This window comes from Hyperolius riggenbachi, chromosome 1 (assembly GCF_040937935.1).
Source record: "Hyperolius riggenbachi isolate aHypRig1 chromosome 1, aHypRig1.pri, whole genome shotgun sequence".
NCBI classification, from domain to species: Eukaryota; Metazoa; Chordata; class Amphibia; order Anura; family Hyperoliidae; genus Hyperolius; species Hyperolius riggenbachi.
The window spans coordinates 241,024,172-241,046,434 of NC_090646.1; the positions used below are offsets into that span (position 1 = coordinate 241,024,172).

General features: G+C 42.6%; 1 protein-coding gene across 1 annotated transcript in view; it reads right to left on the reverse strand.

The window, feature by feature from the left end:
• Window positions 1-7,066: 7,066 nt before the first annotated feature.
• The window catches only part of LOC137504096 (alcohol dehydrogenase 1-like), a 43,932-nt gene continuing 28,735 nt past the window's right edge, over window positions 7,067-22,263 (reverse strand). The window contains exons 5-9 of the mRNA XM_068232077.1: window positions 21,713-21,932; window positions 19,836-20,096; window positions 15,271-15,406; window positions 15,034-15,172; window positions 7,067-7,325 (exon numbers count right to left, since the gene is read on the reverse strand). Of these exons, the coding sequence (XP_068088178.1) occupies window positions 7,283-7,325; window positions 15,034-15,172; window positions 15,271-15,406; window positions 19,836-20,096; window positions 21,713-21,932 (799 nt within the window). The 3' untranslated portion in view covers window positions 7,067-7,282. The remainder of the gene's footprint in view (window positions 7,326-15,033; window positions 15,173-15,270; window positions 15,407-19,835; window positions 20,097-21,712; window positions 21,933-22,263) is intronic.

A 22,263-nucleotide genomic window follows, 5' to 3' on the forward strand; every position in this document is an offset into this window, starting at 1 on the left:
ATCTTTTGGTCTCTTGTGATGCGTAGTTCTTTTTTTTTGGACCTCCTTCTTCCTTGGTTTATTACAATTTTGCTGTGTCTCATGTTATATAATACCTTTACCTTTTGTTATTACTACACCCTTCCCTCCCCTCTTCTATTAGTGCACATGCATGAGCACTTTATTATTGCAGTTTATGCATTGGCCTCAATTCACTTAGCTTATTTCCTGTCTTTAACCACTTGCCGACCGCACACTCATAACGTGCGTCGGCAAAGTGGCAGCTGCAGGACCAGCGACGCAGTACTGCGTCGCCAGCTGTAGCCTAATTAATCAGGAAGCAGCCGCTCGTACGAGCGGCTGCTTCCTGTCAAATCACGGCGGGGGGCCCCCCCACAGCAGGCAGGAGAGATCAGACCCCCCCAGCACATCATCCCCATAGGGGGGAAAAAAGGGGGGCAATCTGATCTCCCTGCCTGCACCCTGATCTGTGCTGGGGGCTGCAGAGCCCACCCAGCACAGATCAATCAAACCAGCGCTGGTCCTTAAGGGGGGGTAAAGGGTGGGTCCTCAAGTGGTTAATAACGTTTCTAGAGTTATCGCCATGGTGATAGACATGTAGAATTCAGGAAACATTTTACTTCAGGCAAACCTAAAGTTAACTGGTGAGATCTCTAAAGTTAATGTTTCAATCCTTAAAATAACTACCGAATTCTAAAGTTAAAGACAGGCTGTTAATTAACTGCATGTGAGAATAACTACAGAGGAGGTAACTTAAGAACTAAAGTGATAAGATTACTATCTCACTGTGAAAACTTATCTTTACACCTTAATAAGGCAAGCTGCTTTAGTGAATTAACACTGAACATACCGATCGATGTGTGGTGATAAGTTTTCTCTTGCCTTATTATCACTAGCATGATCTTAGTGAATTGAGGCCATTATCTGCAATGTTTACTCTATCAACCATGTGTGTGTTTTGACACTTTCACTCCAATATATGCACATGCACTTTGGTGACCTGCCAGGTATACCCCATTGTTTATTATAGTTACCATGTTCTATTATGTCATTATCTGCCCCGCCATTGTTAACTGTATTTTAATGTTTTTAATCTTTCTTTAGTTGTACGATAAATGATTGATTTATATCAGTCTGGTGCAGTTGCTTTGAGACTTAGGTTTGTTCCTTGTTAACACAGAAGTACGTTATTGATGCAGGTGGGGCCAAAAAATGCTGTCTTGCCTAGGGACAAATTTGGCCTTAATCCGGCTCTGACCTGTACAAGGTTTTACTGCTCCCAAGTGCAGAGAAAAACCAATGGGCCTTATTTATACGTGCATTTGAGAACTGTTTGTAGTACCTCATAGTAATTGCTCAGAGTTGAAGTAAAAAATGACAGAGAATGTATGTTAGAAACACATAAAAAAATGTGGGTTTTTTTGTGTGGCTTTTTTAACCACTTGAGGACCTAGGGCTTTCTACCCCTTAAGGACCGGCCACTTTTTTTCCATTCAGACCACTGCAGCTTTCACGGTTTATTGCTCGCTCATACAACCTACCACCTAAATGAATTTTGGCTCCTTTTATTGTCACTAATAAAGCTTTCTTTTGGTGCTATTTGATTGCTCCTGTGATTTTTACTTTTTATTATATTCATCAAAAAAGACATGAATTTTGGCAAAAAAATGATTTTTTTAACTTTCTGTGCTGACATTTTTTAAATAAAGTAAAATTTCTGTATACATGCAGCGCGAAAAATGTGGACAAACATGTTTTTGATAAAAAAAAAACCCATTCAGTGTATATTTATTGGTTTGGGTAAAAGTTATAGCGTTTACAAACTATGGTGCAAAAAGTGAATTTTCCCATTTTCAAGCATCTCTGACTTTTCTGACCCCCTGTCATGTTTCATGAGGGGCTAGAATTCCAGGATAGTATAAATACCCCCCAAATGACCCCATTTTGGAAAGAAGACATCCCAAAGTATTCACTGAGAGGCATAGTGAGTTCATAGAAGATATTATTTTTTGTCACAAGTAAGCGGAAAATGACACTTTGTGAGAAGAAAAAAAAAAAAAGTTTCCATTTCTTCTAACTTGCGACATAAAAAAATGAAATCTGCCACGGACTCACCATGCCCCTCTCTGAATACCTTGAAGGGTCTACTTTCCAAAATGGGGTCATTTGTGGGGTGTGTTTACTGTCCTGACATTTTGGGGGGTGCTAAATTGTAAGCACCCCTGTAAAGCCTAAAGATGCTCATTGGACTTTGGACCCCTTAGCGCAGTTAGGCTGCAAAAAAGTGCCACACATGTGGTATTGCCGTACTCAGGAGAAGTAGTATAATGTGTTTTGGGGTGTATTTTTACACATACCCATGCTGGGTGGGAGAAATATGTCTGTAAATGACAATTTGTTAATTTTTTTTACACACAATTGTCCATTTACAGAGATCTTTCTCCCACTCAGCATGGGTATGTGTAAAAATACACCACAAAACACATTATACTACTTCTCCTGAGTACGGCGATACCACATGTGTGGCACTTTTTTGCACCCTAACTGCGCTAAAGGGTCCAAAGTCCAATGAGTACCTTTAGGATTTCACAGGTCATTTTGAGAAATTTCGTTTCAAGACTACTCCTCACGGTTTAGGGCCCCTAAAATGCCAGGGCAGTATAGGAACCCCACAAATGACCCTATTTTAGAAAGAAGACACCCCAAGGTATTCCGTTAGGAGTATGGTGAGTTCATAGAAGATTTTATTTTTTGTCAAAAGTTAGCGGAAAATGACACTTTGTGAAAAAACACAATTAAAATCAATTTCCGCTAACTTGTGACAAAAAATAAAATCTTCTATGAACTAGCCATACTACTAACGGAATACCTTGGGGTGTCTTCTTTCTAAAATGGGGTCATTTGTGGGGTTCCTATACTGCCCTGGCATTTTAGGGGCCCTAAACCGTGAGGAGTAGTCTTGAAACGAAATTTCTCAAAAATGACCTGTGAAATCCTAAAGGTACTCATTGGACTTTGGGCCCTTTAGCGCAGTTAGGGTGCAAAAAAGTGCCACACATGTGGTATCGCCATACTCGGGAGAAGTAGTACAATGTGTTTTGGGGTGTATTTTTACACATACCCATGCTGGGTGGGAGAAATACCTCTGTAAATGGACAATTGTGTGTAAAAAAAATCAAAAGATTGTCATTTACAGAGGTATTTCTCCCACCCAGCATGGGTATGTGTAAAAATACACCCCAAAACACATTATACTACTTCTCCCGAGTACGGCGATACCACATGTGTGGCACTTTTTTGCACCCTAACTGCACTAAGGGGCCCAAAGTCCAATGAGTACCTTTAGGATTTCACAGGTCATTTTTGTTTCAAGACTACTCCTCGCGGTTTAGGGCCCCTAAAATGCCAGGGCAGTATAGGAACCCCACTAATGACCCCATTTTAGAAGGAAGACACCCCAAGGTATTCCGTTAGGAGTATGGTGAGTTCATAGAAGTTTTTATTTTTTTGTCACAAGTTAGCGGAAATTGATTTTAATAGTTTTTTTTCACAAAGTGTCATTTTCCGCTAACTTGTGACAAAAAATAAAATCTTCTATGAACTCACCATACTCCGTACGGAATACCTTTGGGTGTCTTCTTTCTAGAATGGGGTCATTTGTGGGGTTCCTATACTTCCCTGGCATTTTAGGGGCCCTAAACCGTGAGGAGTAGTCTTGAAACCAAATGTCGCAAAATGACCTGTGAAATCCTAAAGGTACTCATTGGACTTTGGGCCCCTTAGCGTACTTAGGGTGTAAAAAAGTGCCACACATGTGGTACCGCCGTACTCAGGAGAAGTAGTATAATGCGTTTTGGGGTGTATTTTTACACATACCCATGCTAAGTGGGAGAAATATCTCTGTAAATGACAATTGTTTGATTTTTTTTACACACAATTGTCCATTTACATAGAAATTTCTCCCACCCAGCATGGGTATGTGTAAAAATACACCCCAAAACACATTATACTACTTTTCCTGAGTACGGCGGTACCACATGTGTGACACTTTTTTGCAGCCTAGGTGCGCTAAGGGGCCCAACGTCCTATTCACAGGTCATTTTGAGGCATTTGTTTTCTAGACTACTCCTCGCGGTTTAGGGCCCCTAAAATGCCAGGGCAGTATAGGAACCCCACAAGTGACCCCATTTTAGAAAGAAGACACCCCAAGGTATTCTGTTAGGTGTATGACGAGTTCATAGAAGATTTTATTTTTTTGTCAAAAGTTAGCGGAAAGTGACACTTTGTGGAAAAAAACCAATAAAAATCAATTTCCGTTAACTTTTGACAAAAAATAAAATCTTCTATGAACTCGTCATACACCTAACAGAATACCTTGGGGTGTCTTTTTTTCTAAAATGGGGACACTTGTGGGGTTCCTATACCGCCCTGGCATTTTACGGGCCCAAAACCGTGAGTAGTCTGGAAACCAAATGTCTCAAAATGACTGTTCAGGGGTATAAGCATCTGCAAATTTTGATGACAGGTGGTCTATGAGGGGGCGAATTTTGTGGAACCGGTCATAAGCAGGGTGGCCTTTTAGATGACAGGTTGTATTGGGCCTGATCTGATGGATAGGAGTGCTAGGGGGGTGACAGGAGGTGATTGATGGGTGTCTCAGGGGGTGGGTAGAGGGGAAAATAGATGCAATCAATGCACTGGGGAGGTGATCGGAAGGGGGTCTGAGGGGGATCTGAGGGTTTGGCCGAGTGATCAGGAGCCCACACGGGGCAAATTAGGGCCTGATCTGATGGGTAGGTGTGCTAGGGGGTGACAGGAGGTGATTGATGGGTGTCTCAAGGTGTGATTAGAGGGGGGAATAGATGCAAGCAATGCACTGGCGAGGTGATCAGGGCTGGGGTCTGAGGGCATTCTGAGGGTGTGGGCGGGTGATTGAGTGCCCTAGGGGCAGATAGGGGTCTAATCTGATAGGTAGCAGTGACAGGGGGTGATTGATGGGTAATTAGTGGGTGTTTAGGGTAGAGAACAGATGTAAACACTGCACTTGGGAGGTGATCGGACGTCGGATCTGCGAGCGATCTATTGGTGTGGGTGGGTGATCAGATTGCCCGCAAGGGGCAGGTTAGGGGCTGATTGATGGGTGGCAGTGACAGCGGGTGATTGATGGGTGGCAGTGACAGGGGGTGATTGATGGGTGGCAGTGACAGGGGGTGATTGATGGGTGATTGATAGGTGATTGACAGGTGATTGACAGGTAATCAGTGGGTTATTACAGGGGAGAACAGATGTAAATATTGCACTGGCGAATTGATAAGGGGGGGTCTGAGGGTAATCTGAGCGTGTAGGCGGGTGATTGGGTGCCCACAAGGGGCAGATTAGGGTCTGATCTGATGGGTAACAGTGACAGGTGGTGATAGGGGGTGATTGATGGGTGATTGATGGGTAATTAGTGGGTGTTTAGAGGAGAGTAAACGCTGCGCTTGGGTGGTGATCTGATGTCGGATCTGCGGGCGATCTATTGGTTTGGGTGGGTAATCAGATTGCCCGCAAGGGGCAGGTTAGGGGCTGATTGTTGGGTGGCAGTGACAGGGGGTGACAGGGGGTGATTGATGGGTGATAGGTGATTGGCAGGTGATTGACAGGTGATCAGTGGGTTATTACAGGGAAGGATAGATGTAAATAATGCCCTGGCAAATTGATAAAGGGGGGGTCTGAGGGTAATCTGAGCGTGTAGGCGGGTGATTGGGTGCCCGCAAGGGGCAGATTAGGGTCTGATCTGATAGGTAACAGTGATAGGGGGTGATTGATGGGTGATTGATGGGTAATTAGTGGGTGTTTAGAGAAGATAACAGATGTAAACAATACATTTGGGAGGTAATCTGACGGCGGGTTTGCGGGCGATCTAATGGTGTGGGTGGGTGATCAGATTGCCCGCAAGGGGCAGGTTAGGGGCTGATTGATGGGTGGCAGTGACAGGGGGTGATTGATGGGTGATAGGTGATTGACAGGTGATCAGTGGGTTATTACAGGGAAGAACAGATGTAATGAATGCACTGGTGAATTGATAAGGGGGGGTCTGAGGGCAATCTGAGCGTGTGGGCGGGCGATTGGGTGCCCGCAAGGGGCAGATTAGGGTCTGATCTGATAGGTAAAAGTGACAGGTGGTGATAGGGGGTGATTGATGGGTGATTGATGGGTAATTAGTGTGTGTTTAGAGGAGAGAATAGATGTAAACAATGGATTTGGGAGGTGATCTGATGTCGGATCTGCGGGCGATCTATTGGTGTGGGGGGGTGATCAGATTGCCCGCAAGGGGCAGGTTAGGGGCTGATTGATGGGTGGCAGTGACAGGGGGTGATTGATGGGTGATTGATGGGTGATTGACGGGTGATTGACAGGTGATTGACAGGTGATCAGGGGGGATAGATGCATACAGTGCATGGGGGGGGGGGGGTCTGGGGAGAATCTGGGGGGTGGGGGGGGTGATCAGGAGGGAGCAGGGGGCAGGGGGGGGGTATAAAAAAAAATAGCGTTGACAGATAGTGACAGGGAGTGATTGATGGGTGATTAGGGGGGTGATTGGGTGCAAACAGGGGTCTGGTGGGTGGGCAGGGGGGGGTCTGATGGGTGTTGTGGGCGATCTGGGGCGGGGGGGGGAGAAAATCAGTGTGCTTGGTGCAGACTAGGGTGGCTGCAGCCTGCCCTGGTGGTCCCTCGGACACTGGGACCACCAGGGCAGGAGGCAGCCTGTATAATACACTTTGTAAACATTACAAAGTGTATTATACACTTTGTATGCGGCGATCGTCGGGTTAACATCCCGCCGGCGCTTCCGTATGGCCGGCGGGATGTTGCGGCGAGTGAGCGGCGACAGGCGGAGGCGGAGGATCGCGTCACGGATGACGCGATCGCTCCGCCCATGCCCAAACAAGGACCGCCGCCATTTGTCAATACGGCGGTCCTTGCGGCGTCTGCTTCCCGGCCGCCATTTGTCTATACGGCGGTCGGGAAGTAGTTAAAAATGTTGTTTGTAATAAGTGTATTATATCAAAACACAACAGTTGAATTCATTTTAATTCCATGTCCTTTATTTATGATCAGAAGCGCACCATATGTATCTTAACAGGAAGTGATTTCACTTTCAGTACAGAATAATCACCAGAAGACGCACCAAATCCTGGAGCAGTAAATGTAAAGCCAAAAGTGGAAAAGAAATTGCAAAAGTAAAACTGAAATGATGAAAATATATCATTGTTTTAATGTTCACAGGAAAGCAGATGCTCTACTTCTTTTCACATTTCTCCATTTGGAGGACTGTGCGGACACTGCAAAATAATGTAAAATCTGTGTTTAGTACATTCATACTGTGTTTAATACAATCCATACAGATTGGGCCAATTTATTGGTGTTCTCTCTGTGCACTTACAACAACTTGCTGTGGCATGTCTCTAACAGTGCAGAAGCTAGAAACAGTAAATGTACCACCCTTCAGTAAATCAGCAAATTTGTACAAAAAAAAAGGATCTGCATATTTGTTAACTACATGTCACAGCAGCAGCCAAAAATGTGAAATGGCATTAATCTCTACAAAAGTATGCAAAGTATAGAAGCTTGAGTGAACAAAAAATGCAGCAGTTATGACGGTTAGGACCCAGAAGAATCACCTCACAAGCACAGCAGGAAATGTTTGCCACTGATTCCATTAGTATTTAGGTACTTTTTTGTGATCGTTAAATAGGAACTCCAGTGAAAATAATGTAATAAAAAAAAGTGCTTAATTTTTACAATAATTATGTAAAAATGATATAGTCAGTGTTTGCCCATTGTAAAATCTTTTAAATTCCTGATTTACATTCTGACACTTATTACATGGTGACATTTTTACTGTTGGCAGGTGATGTAGCTGCTGCTTGCTGTTTTGGCAGTTGGAAAGAGCTGTAAACAGCTATTTCTCACAATGCAGCAAGGTTCACAGACAGGAAACTGCCAGGAGTACGTACTCTTGTGGGAGGGGTTTCACCACAATATCAGCCATACAGCGCCCCCTGATGGTCTGTTTGTGAAAAAGAATAGATTTCTCATGTAAAAGGGGGTATCAGCTACTGATTGGGATGAAGTTCAATTCTTGGTCGGAGTTTCTCTTTAAGTGATTGGAATCATGTTTCAACACGCTACTAGTGGAAAAGGGCCCTTAGCAGGAGTGTGCCATAAGCAGACAGAAGTGGATGAAGCCAGGTATGTTATGTCTAGTACACACCATACAATTTTCTGTTAGATTTTTCTGTTAGATTTTCTGCTAGATTTGCTGTTAGATTATTTTCTAATTGCTAGGCAGATAGATGGTTAGATAGATAATCTCCAACATGTTGGAAATTATCTATCTGGCCGGTAAATGTAACAGAAAATCTAATACTGGGCATACACAGTTTGTCTCTGCTGCTCGATTCTCCCATTCGGTCGTTTCGCCGCTCGAATCTGCAGTCGATTCTCTTATCTTCCGCTCGTTTTTCTTATCTCTTTCCATTCACTTCTATCACAAATCGTGCGGTGAAACGATCGAGCGGGAGATTGGACATGTTGAAAATTATCTATCGAGCCATCTATCTGGCTCAGAAACGGACCGTGTATTCCCAGCATAACAGAAAATTGTATGGTGTGTACCTAGCATAATGATAACACAGGATAAATCATCGAGGGATATCAACCTATTCTTAAATATACTTATCTCACCTTAACCACTTGCCGACCGCCCACTCATAACGCGCGTCGGCAAAGTGGTAGCTGCAGGACCAGCGACGCAGTTCTGCGTCGCCGGCTGCAGGCTAATTAATCAGGAAACAGCCGCTCACGCGAGCGGCTGCTTCCTGTCAATTCACGGCAGGGGGCTCCGTGAATAGCCTGCGGGCTGCCGATCGCGGCTCGCAAGCTAAATGTAAACACAAGCGGAAATAATCTGTTTTGTTTACATTTTTACAACGCTGCTAACAGTAGCAGCGTTGTACTAGATCAGCGATCCCCTGCCAATCAGCGGCCGGGGATCGCTGTCACATGACAGCGGGGAGCCTGTTAGAGGCTGCCCAGGACAGATCCGTTCCTGTGCAGCCTCCGATCTCCGGGGCAGGGAGGGAGAAGAGGGAGAGGGGGAATCCTGCCATGGAGGAGGCTTTGAGGTGCCCCCCCACCACCCACACGCATGCAGGAGCGATCAGACCCCCCCAGCACATCATCCCCCTAGTGGGGAAAAAAGGGGGGCGATCTGGTCGCTCTGCCTGTTATTTGATCTGTGCTGGGGGCTGTAGAGCCCACCCAGCACAGATCTTCGAAATCAGCGCTGGTCCTTAAGGGGGGAGTAAAGGCTGAGTCCTGAAGTGGTTAAATACCGGCAATGCCATAGCTGAAAATAAAACTGTAACAGAGCTCAGAGCTTACCAATGTAACAAATTGGAGACTGTTCCTTTAAGGAGTGCACTCCAACTAAACCAAATACCGGTATTTTAATATCTTCAGGCCCAAATTATAGGATTATCAACCAAAGCATGACATTCACTAAAGGAGTCCACTTTTAAACTTCTGTCACATCTGTGTGTCTAGCTGACACGCCTCACAGTGCAATGCCATAAGCCTGCAACACACTCAATTACTGGCACATATATGTGAAGAGTAAAACCTCTAACCAACCCAGCCAGCTTGCAATACACAATGGTGGCAAAGCATGTGCTACCGTCCTATATAGTGAAACTGTGTTCCTGGCGGCAAGTCCCAACAGGAAGGATCATTGGATGAAACCGGACTTCCAGCGGAAATCCGCAATGTGTCTGCAATCTGCCGCAATTTAAAGTGCATCCCTTAAAGGACCTCTGTTGCGAAAATCTTAAAATTTAAAATACATGTAATCATATACAACTAAGAAGTAAGTTTCTTCCAGAGTAAAAAGAGCCATAAATTACTTTTCTCCTATGTTGCTGTCACTTACAGTAAGTAGTATAAATCTGACATTACCAACAGATTTTGGACTAGCCCGTCTTCTCATGGGGGGTTCTCAGGGTTTTCTTTATTTTTTTATTCTTCGTAAATGGCAGTTTCTCGGTCCAACTGCCAAAGAAGTGTAGGGTGAGCACGGAGGCTTGGCCTGCATCTTTCTATAAATCTTTTTCAGGGAATGTCTTTATAAAGGATAAAGAAAAAAAAACATATATCCAGGCACATCGCCTCTAGTTAGGACATTAAATAAGTTATTAAGGAAAGGGAGGTGCTGAAGGGGGTGTGGCTAGAAAACAGCAAAAATCTATTAACCCTTCGCACTCTCGCATGCAAATGTTCAAACAAATGCATTCACAGATTCACTCATCCAGGCACAACTGTTATCCCTAGAGCTAAGTTAAAAGCCGGGGTTTTAGTTCACAGAAGAATGCATTCTTATGCTTAGTCACCTATACATGCAATGAATGTGTTTGCATGTCTGCACTATGCATGTTACAGGGCCAGAGTTAGGACACCTATGCTTACCTGGGTACTTCTGCGCAGTATAGGTGACTAAGCATAAGAGTGCATTCTTCTGTGAACTAAAACCCTGGCTTTTAACTTAGCTCTAGGGATAACAGTTGTGCCTGGATCAGTGAATCTGTGAATGCATTTGTTTGAACATTTGCATGCGAGAGTGCGAAGGGTTAATAGATTTTTGCTGTTTTCTAGCCACACCCCCTTCAGCACCTCCCTTTCCTTAATAACTTATTTAATGTCCTAACTAGAGGCGATGTGCCTGGATATATGTATTTTTTTTTCTTGCTACTGACCCCTGTGGCTAGGGTCTAATTCAGTGCACTCCCTCCTTCCCCTGTATGTGTTTGTCAGCATGCACACAGCTTATGCTGGTGTATGCGCATGGTGCACATGGACACATAACGTTAGCTCCCTTGTGCGATTGGTAAGATGCACTATCTGTCCCAGGAGAGGACGTCAGGATGTGTGCTCCTAATCCATTGATAGGTTTGATGCAATGAATGTGTTTGCATGTCTGCACTATGCATGTTACAGGGCCAGAGTTAGGACACCTATGTTTACCTGGGTACTTCTGCGCAGTATAGGTGACTAAGCATAAGAATGCATTCTTCTGTGAACTAAAACCCCGGCTTTTAACTTAGCTCTAGGGATAACAGTGGTGCCTGGATGAGTGAATCTGTGAATGCATTTGTTTGAACATTTGCATGCGAGAGTGCGAAGGGTTAATAGATTTATAAAGGATAAAGGTCATGCTGAGAATCCCCCACGAAGAGATGGACCAGCCCAAAACCTGTTGGTAATGTCAGATTTCTACTACTTACTGTAAGTGACAACAACATAGGAGAGAAGTAATGTGTGGCTCATTTTACTCTGGAAGAAATGTACTTCTTATTTGTATGTGTTTTAAATTTTAATATTTTCGCAACAGTTCCTCTTTAAGCTCAGGTTGAAAAACAAATACTTACCATGAAGAGAGGGAAGCCTCAGGATCTTATTGAGGCTTCCCTCAATTGTCGGAAGCCCCCTCCACGTTGTGGTCACGCGGCTCCTCTTCCGCATTCATGGCCGAGCATTAGAAGCTTGAGTCCGCCCACTCATGCACAGTATTACGGAAGCTGCAGCTCTGGCTTACTGTGCATACGTGGGTGGGCTCGGGCTTTTGATGCAGAAGAGGAGCCGCACAGCCCCAATAGGATTAGTGACAATGCCTTGTCACTAATCTTCGGGAGGTGTTTGGGGGGGCTGCACAGCAACGGGAGACAGCAGACCATCGAGGAAACCTCAATAGGATCCTGAGGCTTCCTCTAGGCAAGTACCTGATTTTGTGTACCCAAGCTTTGGCTAAGGTACACTTTAAAAGAATAGTCTCAAATCTTCATGTCAGTTGATTTGACTGCATAGGTTAGTAAACATAGTTTAACCTGATTTCTACAGCATTTCTACAGCATTTTGATGTTATGGTAAAAATTTAAATATGAAACTGCAGTTTTACCTTTATATCTGAAACAGGAGCCCCTGATGCTGTTTCTGTGCAAGATTGCTTTTTAATTTGCAATGCCCAGCACTGATTCAGCAGCAGGGATATAAAAGATGCAGAAGCAGAGTTGTTTTGTTCTGGATGAAAATATAATCCCAATCACAAAAAAATGACTGTACTTTAGTGCGGAATGGCTGTAATACAGTACATTTTTTATATTATTCTTCACTGGTGATTAAAGAGAATCTGAAGTAAAAATAAACTTATGAGATAATGATTTGTATGTGTAGTACAGCTAAGAAATAGAACATTAGTAGCACAGACATGATTCTCATATTGTTTCCAGCACAGGAAGAGTTAAGAAACTTCAGTTGTTGTTATCTATGCAAAAGAGCTTCTCTGAGCTCTCCAACCCAACTTGGGTCGGAGAAAGTCCTATTTTCTGAAGTACTTATACATCAAAGAAACAGTGAGACTCAGCTTCGGATAAGATTTTACTGCAGGTGAGTTCAAAGGGTCATTAGCTCTGCTTTGTTTCATCGTTTAAAATGCAGAGTATGGTTTGTAATTGCATATATGACACAATGATGCAATGTTATAAAAAAAAAAAAGCTATATAACTGAAAAAATATGTGGCTCTTTTCTTTGCTACTAAGGTCCTATTAATTATCTGTACTAAACATATACAATTAATTATAATATACATTTTTGTCCGCTTCAGTGCCACTTTAAGAAACCACTGTACACGTATTTAGTCCCCACCAAGCAATGGTCTGAATGGTACAGGTTAAGTAAAAGCCCCTCTAACTTTCATGAGATCTCATCTTTGTCATTTTAAAAAGTGCCTTTCAAAAACAGCACAGCCTGAGGTACGTATGGCATCCCTTTGAACATTGGCACTACTCACTAATAGGTTAGTATAGGATTTCCCCTTCTGCCCAGAAGTTAATGGAAACCATATTCCATATACAGGGAAACAAAAAAATAATCCTCTCAGGTGTGCCACAACACCTACATAGACTTCATACTAGTAAAATGATATATATAGCAAAAAACTGAAGAAACTTGAAGAATTGATATGCAAAAATACAAAAGATGTTTATTGAAGAGAAGACAACACTTGTGCAAAAATATTTATAAAAGGTATCCGTCAGGAAACTTTTTCCATAGCAAAGCATGGCAAAAATGCATCAGTTGTTAACATCAAGATTAGTGCAGTTGTACACATTTAGGCGACAACGTCGTCGACGACTTGTTTCGGGATAGACCCTTCATCAGACTTTCACAAATAGAGACAAATCTGTATAGTTAACATATGTTCTTAATAAACATCTGGACAACATGAAGCCAGGTATACAACCACTCATCCAATCTTCAAACACGGGAACCGCACATGGCAGGAGCTGGAGGAAAATGGCATTCTCCTCCCGCTCCTGCCATGTGTTCAATGTGTACAACTGCACTAATCTTGATGTTAATGCATTTTTGCCATTCTTTGCTATGGAAAATATTTCCTGACTGATACTTTTTATAAATATTTTTGCACAAGTGTTGTCTTCAATACAAATCTTTTTGCATATAAATTCTTCAAGTTTCTTCAGTTTTTTGCTATATATATCCTTTTACTAGTATACAGAAGTTAATTGAAAGCCAGACAAGAGGATATGATTCAAAGTACACTCTAGCTGCAATTAAATGTTTAATTTTCTCTTCTTCATGTGAAATTTTGGTAGTCTGATATCCTAATGATGTGGAGGGATCCCATATACAGGAATATTTACTTTTTCTGCCAAAGTTTCCTCATTGATATTCCATACCTCCCAACTTTTTGAAATGAGAAAGAGGGACACTTAAGCCACACCCATGTCACACCCCTAGTCACACATACAAAAAAAATTTAATGAGAAAAATATGTTGATTTATAATTCAAACCACACTGATCCTTTCTATCCCGGTTCATTTTCCTTCATTTTAATATTTTAAAATTAGTTATATATTAATTTAAAGGATGGGAATAAAGTTTAGAGTCAATCAAACACACTTTTTAGTAGATAAATACATATATTTACATAGAAAGAGGGACAAAGTCCTGAAAGAGGAACAAATGGGGAGGAAAGAGGGACAGTCCCTCCGAAAAAGGGACAGTTGGGAGCTATGATATTCCTCACTGATATTACTTCAAGTTCAACTTTTTTAATAGTCAGTGATGTTAGTGAGAGAGCCTCAATAACACCAGCATAGCAATTGAAATATTGAATTGACGGACAAAGTCTGCAGCCCTCAGCTCAGTCCCCTCTCCTCCTCCCTCCTCCTCTCTGCCTGTGAAATCTCTGGCTAGTAACCTCCTCCAGGCAGGAGGCCCGTACTGAGCTCCCATAAGCCCTTGCTACAGTGCTAAGGCACTCTGAAGCTGTGGGCGAGGCTTGTTTAGTTTATAGGGAATTAAGAGTATTAAAACAAAACAAAAAAAGTATTTGGCTTCAGGAATGCCCTATAAACTATATGAAAGGAACACAATTATGCAATGAGTAAAAGTTTATCTGGGATGCACTATAACTCTTCCTGTACTGACACAATATGAGACTTATATCTGTGCTACTGTGTTCTATTTCTTAGCTGTACCAGTACTACACATACGATGCATTATTTCATAAGTTTATTTTTACTTCAGATTCCCTTTAAGGTGTTTGTTCTACTTTGGATCTATATCATTGTGAGATATTCCAATGTGAACAGTTGTTTTTGCTTGAAAATATGGACAGAGTAGAATGATTCATGTTTTCTTCTGCCAGCGGGAAAAAGGAAGTGAAGAGGAAATAAAAATAGAAGGGAATTCAGGTTGCCATCTCACTCATTAGCTGAATTATCATATATTTCAGTGGTATTGCTTTCTTCTGGATTGGCTCAGATGTTTGTTGTAGTGCCCAGTCCAGCAATAGATGTAAAGCTAGAGATACTCGGTACATTTTTCAAGGTGAACTTTGTTCTGCTTAGTTCATGCCAATGGACCACCAGTGAATAGAAAACAAATAAAACATCTTTTGAGACCTGCTTACCATTTTCCATGTCTCATGAGATCAAATCCTTCATTGATCTTATCGAAGGGCAGCAGGTTTGTCACCAGCTTGGAAAGGTCAAATTTCTTCTTGATGGAATCTTGCACTAAACCTGGGAAGTCCAAAGGTGCCTTAAAGTCTGCAAATGAAATAAAATAAAAATGTACTGTATTTGTTTCAAAGTATAAGAACTTTCATTGCAAATCACATTTGGAGAACTCTGGTTTGTGATTGTACCTCCCAAGAAGGCTCCATTCAGGGTACGCCCAGTTAGCAACCACATCACGTCTATGATTAGCCTGTCTGTGGACTTGGGGACTCCAATAATGTTTGCAGATCCATATGAATAGTGAGTGGACTGAATCATGGATGCCTGCAGAAAATGAGTTAATTATTTTTTTTTTGAACATGCATGCTATACACCGAAGGAGAATTTAGCAACATCTTACACACACAATAAACCCTAACTAATCAATTGTAATATGTTTACAGAAGGAAGTTCTCAGGCCAAGCACTACAGGTACAGTCATGTGCTGTTCACCAATAAAAAAAAAAAAAAAAAGATCATAACCATGGGCAACGAATGGGCAAATAAAATGTGTAGGTTGTATCTATTGTAGCACATTTTGTTTTAAAACTATAATGGTTGAAACCTAAGAAATAATGATTTTTTTTCTTTGTTTCATCTTATTCCCTTTAAAGGGAACCAGAGACACCAGAAAAAATATTTTATACATACCTGGGGCTTCCTCCAGCCCCATACGCACGGATCGCTCCCACGCCGCCGTCCTCCGCTTCCTGTATCCGCCGGTTCCAGGTCCCGTAGTTTCGGCCAGTCGGCGGCATCACACGGCCAATTGTCCGCATCACAGGGGCTCCCAGCATACCCTTACGCATGCGGCTGCATACTGCGCAGCCGCACGCTTAAGGTTATGGAGGGATCCCCTGATCATGCGGACAATTGGCCGCGTCCGCCGGAAGTGACGGGACCCAGTACCGGCGGATCCAGGAAGTGGAGGATGGCGGCGTGGGAGCGATCCAGGCTTATGGGGCTGGAAGAAGCCCCAGGTATGTATGAAATATTTTTTCTTTTTTCATGTCCGGCATCTCTGGTTCCCTTTAAAATGCATCTCAGTGATCTCACTAATATTAAAAATGAAAAGTTTGGATGTTTTGATGTTTGTTACTTAATCACGCAACAATGGCTGAACGGATTTGAGTGAAATTTGGCACATACAGTGCATTACCTGGAATAACATTTAGGATACTTTTTATCCCCATAACCAAAAAGTGGACGGAGACAAATACAAATGTCACTTGGAAAATGTAAACTGCAGCCATTCTTACACTGTTTATGGTAGGGTTCTCAAACGTTGCACAGTTGGTCACTGGGTGACTGGGATTAATATTCAGAAATGTGGCTGGAGCCTACAAAAGCCAATCAAAATTCACCTATTGATTTTCAAGGGGAATATTTAATTGCTGCCAATCTTGCACTGTTAATGGCCCAAACCTCAAACCTGGTACAGTTGGTCATTGGGTGACTGGGGTTCAAATTCAGAAAAGGGGGTGGAGCCACAAACAGCCAATCAGATTTGTTTAATTTCAATGAAAATGATTGATGCCAAAGACCGCAAAGCTCACAAACTAGGTAATTGATTAATTGTGTGTTAGGGTTAGAGAAAGTGGGTGGAATCACCACTAGCCAAATACATACTTGGGCAACACCGGGCCATCAGCTAGTATAAAATAAAATAATGCTTAGCAAAAAGCACAGCCCAAAGAAAGCCTAATTTGTGGTGAAAAAAATAGATCATTTCAGTGTGATAAGTAGCAATACAGTTATTGGTGAATTAATGGGAGGAACATCAAACGTGAACATTGCTCTGGTTTTTAAGGGAAATTAACATGTGGTGGGGAAGTAATTTAAATGGGTATGTATGTATTTATAAGTCATTTAGCAGGTGAACAGTTATTATTTTTTCACCACAATAGTGACTTTTCCATGTGAATTCAGGATTACAGGCACCTTTGCTGGATGATAAATTACCACAAAATAAGAAACAATAGGAGGAAGTTCCTACCCTTGCAGGCATGCAGAGCATACACATTTGGTAACACTTAAGAAATGTTTGGAGAACCTTACTAAAACCTCAGTGGTTGAAGGACAACTGAAGCGAGTGGTATATGGAGGCTGCCATATGCATTTCTTTTTAAAGAGGAGCTGTCAGCCATACTATCTTAGTAAAAAAAACACATATATAAGTAGATAAATACTTGCTCTACTTACATAACATATGTATTGCACTGTACATGTTTTGATTTTAGTGATTTTTTTCTACAGTAAAAAAAGAGGAAATCCTTCTTAGCAGTTCCCATTTTAACCACTTCGCCGCCCGGGTACAGTATATCGCCCGGAGCGTAGATATCCGCACCCCCCACCACTGCCGCCGCTGTCAGCCGCTGTCCGCGCTCCCACTCGCACGTGCGCGCACTCCCACGATTGTACAAGCCTCCGCCCGCTCGCCCGGAGATCAATAAACGGGAAAATCCATTCCCATTCGTTGATCTCTGCCCCCGCAATGATCGGCATGCTTCTATGAGATGCAGCGCGATCATTGTGAAAAAAACTCAGTTTCCCAGCCTCCCTTCCTGCAAGCATCCTTCCGACGCTTGTAGGACGCCTGCAAAAAAAATGTGGCCATCTTGTGGCCAAAAAGTAATACTACACCCAAAAACATTTTTCACATACAAATACATTATTTTCACTATTAATTTTAACTCATTAACTCCCACAGTTACCAATATTTTATTTTTTTTGTAATATTAAAATAAATAAAAAAAAATTACAATAAAAAAAAAACTTAAACAGTTACCTTAGGGACTGAAATCTTTAAATATTTATATCAAGAGGGTATAACACTGTTAATTATGGGCTTGTAATTAGGGATAGACGCAAAACTGAAAAAAATGCACCTTTATTTGCAAATAAAATATTGGCGCCAAACATTGTGATAGGGACATAATTTAAACGGTGTAATAACTGGGACAAATGGGCATATAAGTTACATGGATTTTAATTATAGTAGCATGCATTATTTAAAAACTATAATGGCGGAAAACTGAAAAATAATGTTTTTTTTCCAAATGTTTTCCTATTTTCCCATTAAAACACATTTAGAATAAAATAATTCTTGGCATAGTGTCCCACCTAAAGAAAGCCTAATTGGTGGTGAAAAAAACAAGATATAGTTCATTTTATTGTGATAAGTAATGATAAAGTTATAGGCGAATGAATGTAAGGAGCGCTGAAAGGAGAAAATTGCTCGGATGCTGAAGGGGTAAAACCCCTTAGTTGTGAAGTGGTTAAGTGTGGCTATTTTGAAGCCAATTCTGATGTAATTTCCTCCCGTAGTCTCCTCTGCCTGATTTGCCCACCCTTCATTATAGAAAGTGCATTGCCTCAGCATGAGAAATATTGGCCAATTAGAGAGGAACCGAGGTATGGGAGGGGAAAACTGGAGGGAAAGAGGCTTTAGCCAATCAGGCTAGATTAGTTAAGTCTGGGGGAAAGTACAGAAGCAAAAAAGAACAACCCAGCATGCCCTGCAACTTCTTTTTTTGGGTACCAAATAGGAGTCACTGAGCATTTATCAACAAGAAAAGTAATAGCGATTTTAACTTTTGGATTGCCTGGTTAGCATCCCTATTACTTGTTTACCAGATAAAAATAAAGAATTGATTTTTGATTTTAAAGCGCTACGGAATATGTTGGCGCTATATAAATAAAAAGTAATAATAATAATTTTATGCACGACAGTTACTTTTTAAGCAATACTGGTTACCTGGCTGTCGTTCTTATTCTCTGCTTCTACTACCACAGGGGTCACTGAAACCGAAACTACAGGATTTCTTGCCACAGGAGCAGTAATTGAGGCTATCTGATCTGGCTAGCCCCCAGTCACAGGTAGTATGTTTTTCTTTTATTAAAAAGTTCTGTCTCAAGCTCACTTAACCTCCTTGCCAGTTATCCTGAGCTCAGCTCGGGGTAACCTGCGCAGGAGGATTTCTCAGGCCCCGCTGGGCCGATTTGCATAATTTTTTTTTCCTACACGCAGCTAGTACTTTGCTAGCTGCGTGTAGTACGCGATCGCCGCCGCTACCCGCCGATTCGCCGCTACCCGCTGCGCCGAGCCACCCCCCCCACCCCAGACCCCTGCGCAGCCTGGCCAATCAGTGCCAGGCAGCGCTGAGGGGTGGATCGGGATTCCCTGGGACGTCCCGACATCCATGACGTCGGTGACGTCATCCTGCCCCGTCGCCATGGCGACCGGGAAAGCCCTGCAAGAAATCCCATTCTGAACGGGATTTCCTGCTTACTCTGATCGCCGAAGGTGATCGGAGTGGGTGGGGGGATGCCGCCGCTCAGCGGCTATCATGTAGCAGGCCCTGGGCTTGCTACATGATTTAAAAAAAATAAAAAATAAAAAAAGTTCGGCGCTGCCTCCATGCCGGCAGGAATTAGACCGGCAAGGAGGTTAAAACATACTTATAAACAAACACTACACTTTAGGCTTAGCAGGGTATTAGAGGTTTGTGAACGGCACGATTTAGGACTAAGTGTTATGATATTTAATTGAGGATTAATTAATATGACATTGGATAATTATTTCTGATACCACCAACCTGAAACAATGCCCAAATATTAGTGCCAAAAAGCAAAGCAACAAAAATCCTCCATGCCACATATGTAGTTCTTGGAACATCTGCCTCAAATATTTTCTCAAATTTTGATTACTCACCATCACTTCAACGTTACCGATGCATTCAAATGCATAGTCTGCTCCACCATCTGTCATTTGCACAATGACTTCATGGATTGGTTTGTTACAGTCGTTTGGGTTTACACACTCAGTGCATCCCAACTCTTTAGCTCTGGCAAATTTGGTTGGGTTGATGTCTACACCAATAATGCGGGCAGCTCCAGAAACTCTGCAGCCAATCACAGCTGACATGCCGATTCCACCCAATCCAAATACAACACAGGTGCTTCCTTTCTTCACCTAGTGGGAGAGAAAAGGTAAGAAGAATGGTTATTATATGGTAACAGGATGCTCCATAGCAATGTTGTGATGATAAAATAGCTGAACATACTTAAAAAAGAGATAAGTGAGTGACAGATACCGCCCAGTGTTTCATCCTACCTTTATCTTTTATTTAAGTAGAAATGCGTAACTGTAGTTTTCTCAATGCCATAAGATGTTTGTGTACTTTACATTTTAACTATAAACCATTAACAGCCCTATTTCAGGATTTGCACTCTTGCACTATTACCTCACCTTTGTCCTGATTCAGTGCGCAGGCAGTGCATGGTAATTTTACCATTGAGAATGCAAGAGCGCTACCTATTCACCCATTAGAACCATGTGTGAAACTTGGTTAATTCACACATTGCTATGGTTAAGTGCGGCATAACATGTGTTACCCCTGTGAATGTGTGTAGCGCTAATGGGTTAATGCTCTCCTCATGTTAGTACTGGTAAAATTGCTATGTGCTGCTTGGGCATGCCAATCTTACCAGTGAATGGTGAATCAGGGCCTTAGTGTGAGATGGACATTTGTGAGTCCAACTCACTTACATTTTGCAGCACTCTACACAGAAGCAGAAGAAGAAGGAGGGCTGTACTCATCAACAAGCTTGCATTTAAAGCTAGAACCGATTCAGAGGAATATTCAGATTAGAAAGTGTTGATAAAATTTAGACTTTCTAGAGCAATTATGTCAACCTTATATGAAGAGATGAGGCCTGGAATCAGCTACTACAGCAGTATGTGTAATACAAATGTTCCTAGAACAGTGGATCATACCCAGGGCCGGTTCCATACTTTTTGCCGCCTGAGGCAAACTTGTGAGGATGCCGCCCCCCCCCCCCTGTAGGTAGTATAATTGCCCCCATTATAGGTAGCCTGAAGGGGGTAGCAGCCAGGAAGGGGGAGCAGAGTGCACAGGAGTGGGGAGGGGCTTTAGACCCCCTCTCCCTCACCTGGGGCTGCCCTTTTCCTGCTCCCCCTCCAGCTATTTGCTCAACATTTAATTATGGTCAGCCAGATAGTGGGAAAAGCAATGACTCACCTACTTTCTGGATCCTGCGCTGCTTCCACCGCTCAGGTCACTTCCTGCACTGAAGTACAGTGGGCGGTATTGCAGGAAGTGACACAAACAGTGGAATGCAGTGCACGATCCAGGAAGTAGGTGAGTCATTGCTCTCCCCTTTGCCTGGCTGACTGTAATTAAATTTTGAGCAAATAGCTGGAGGAGTAGCAAAGGAGGGGAAGCCCCAGGTGAGGGAGGGAGGTCTGACCTCCCTCCCCACCACTGTGCCCACTGCTCCCCCTTCCTGACTGCTACCACCTCCAACTCAGCACCCTGCCCACCCACAGGCAAGTGGTCGCCGCTTCCCCACTTCCGCCACCTGAGGAAACTGCCTCACCCCACCTCATGGGCATCCCGGGGTTAATCATACCAGCTGTGTAAGAAATTTTTTTACAATCCTCCTAGGGAAGGAGGGAGAGAGGCACAAGGGGAGGGGAGTGAGCTGCCTTTCCATCATTAGGCGCCTGTAGGCACGTGCTACAGTGCCTTATGGTAAATCTGTCCCTGTATATGCAGGCAGACATACTTTTGCAGTGTTGATGACTGTTCCATAGCCAGTGGAGAATCCACATCCAATCAGGCACACTTCATTCAGATTCGCTTTAGGGTCAATCTTCACACAGGCAAATTCATCCACAACAGTGTATTCAGTGAATGTACTGCAGGACATGAAGTTGTAGATTTGCTTTCCATTAATAGAAAATCTGGTGGTTTTGTCAAGCATAAGCCCGTTGTTTTTGCCAACACTGTAACACAAAAAATATACAGGATTTATGTTATATATATTTTGGTGGACACCACTTTTGTAATTCTTGTAAACATTTTTGCAATGGTAAAGTAAGAAGTGTAAACAATCATTATAGCATATATATTTGCAAAAAAAAATACAGGGGAGTAAAATAACCAATTATACATTTACAGTATATGGTTTGCTGATAAAGGGAATATTGAAAAGCAAAACTAAGAAAGAAAAACTCTCACCAAAAATCAGACAGCACTACCATATGATATAATGCAAAAGGACAAAATGTATGTATTCAATACATGATAACACAATAATTATATGGGATACATATT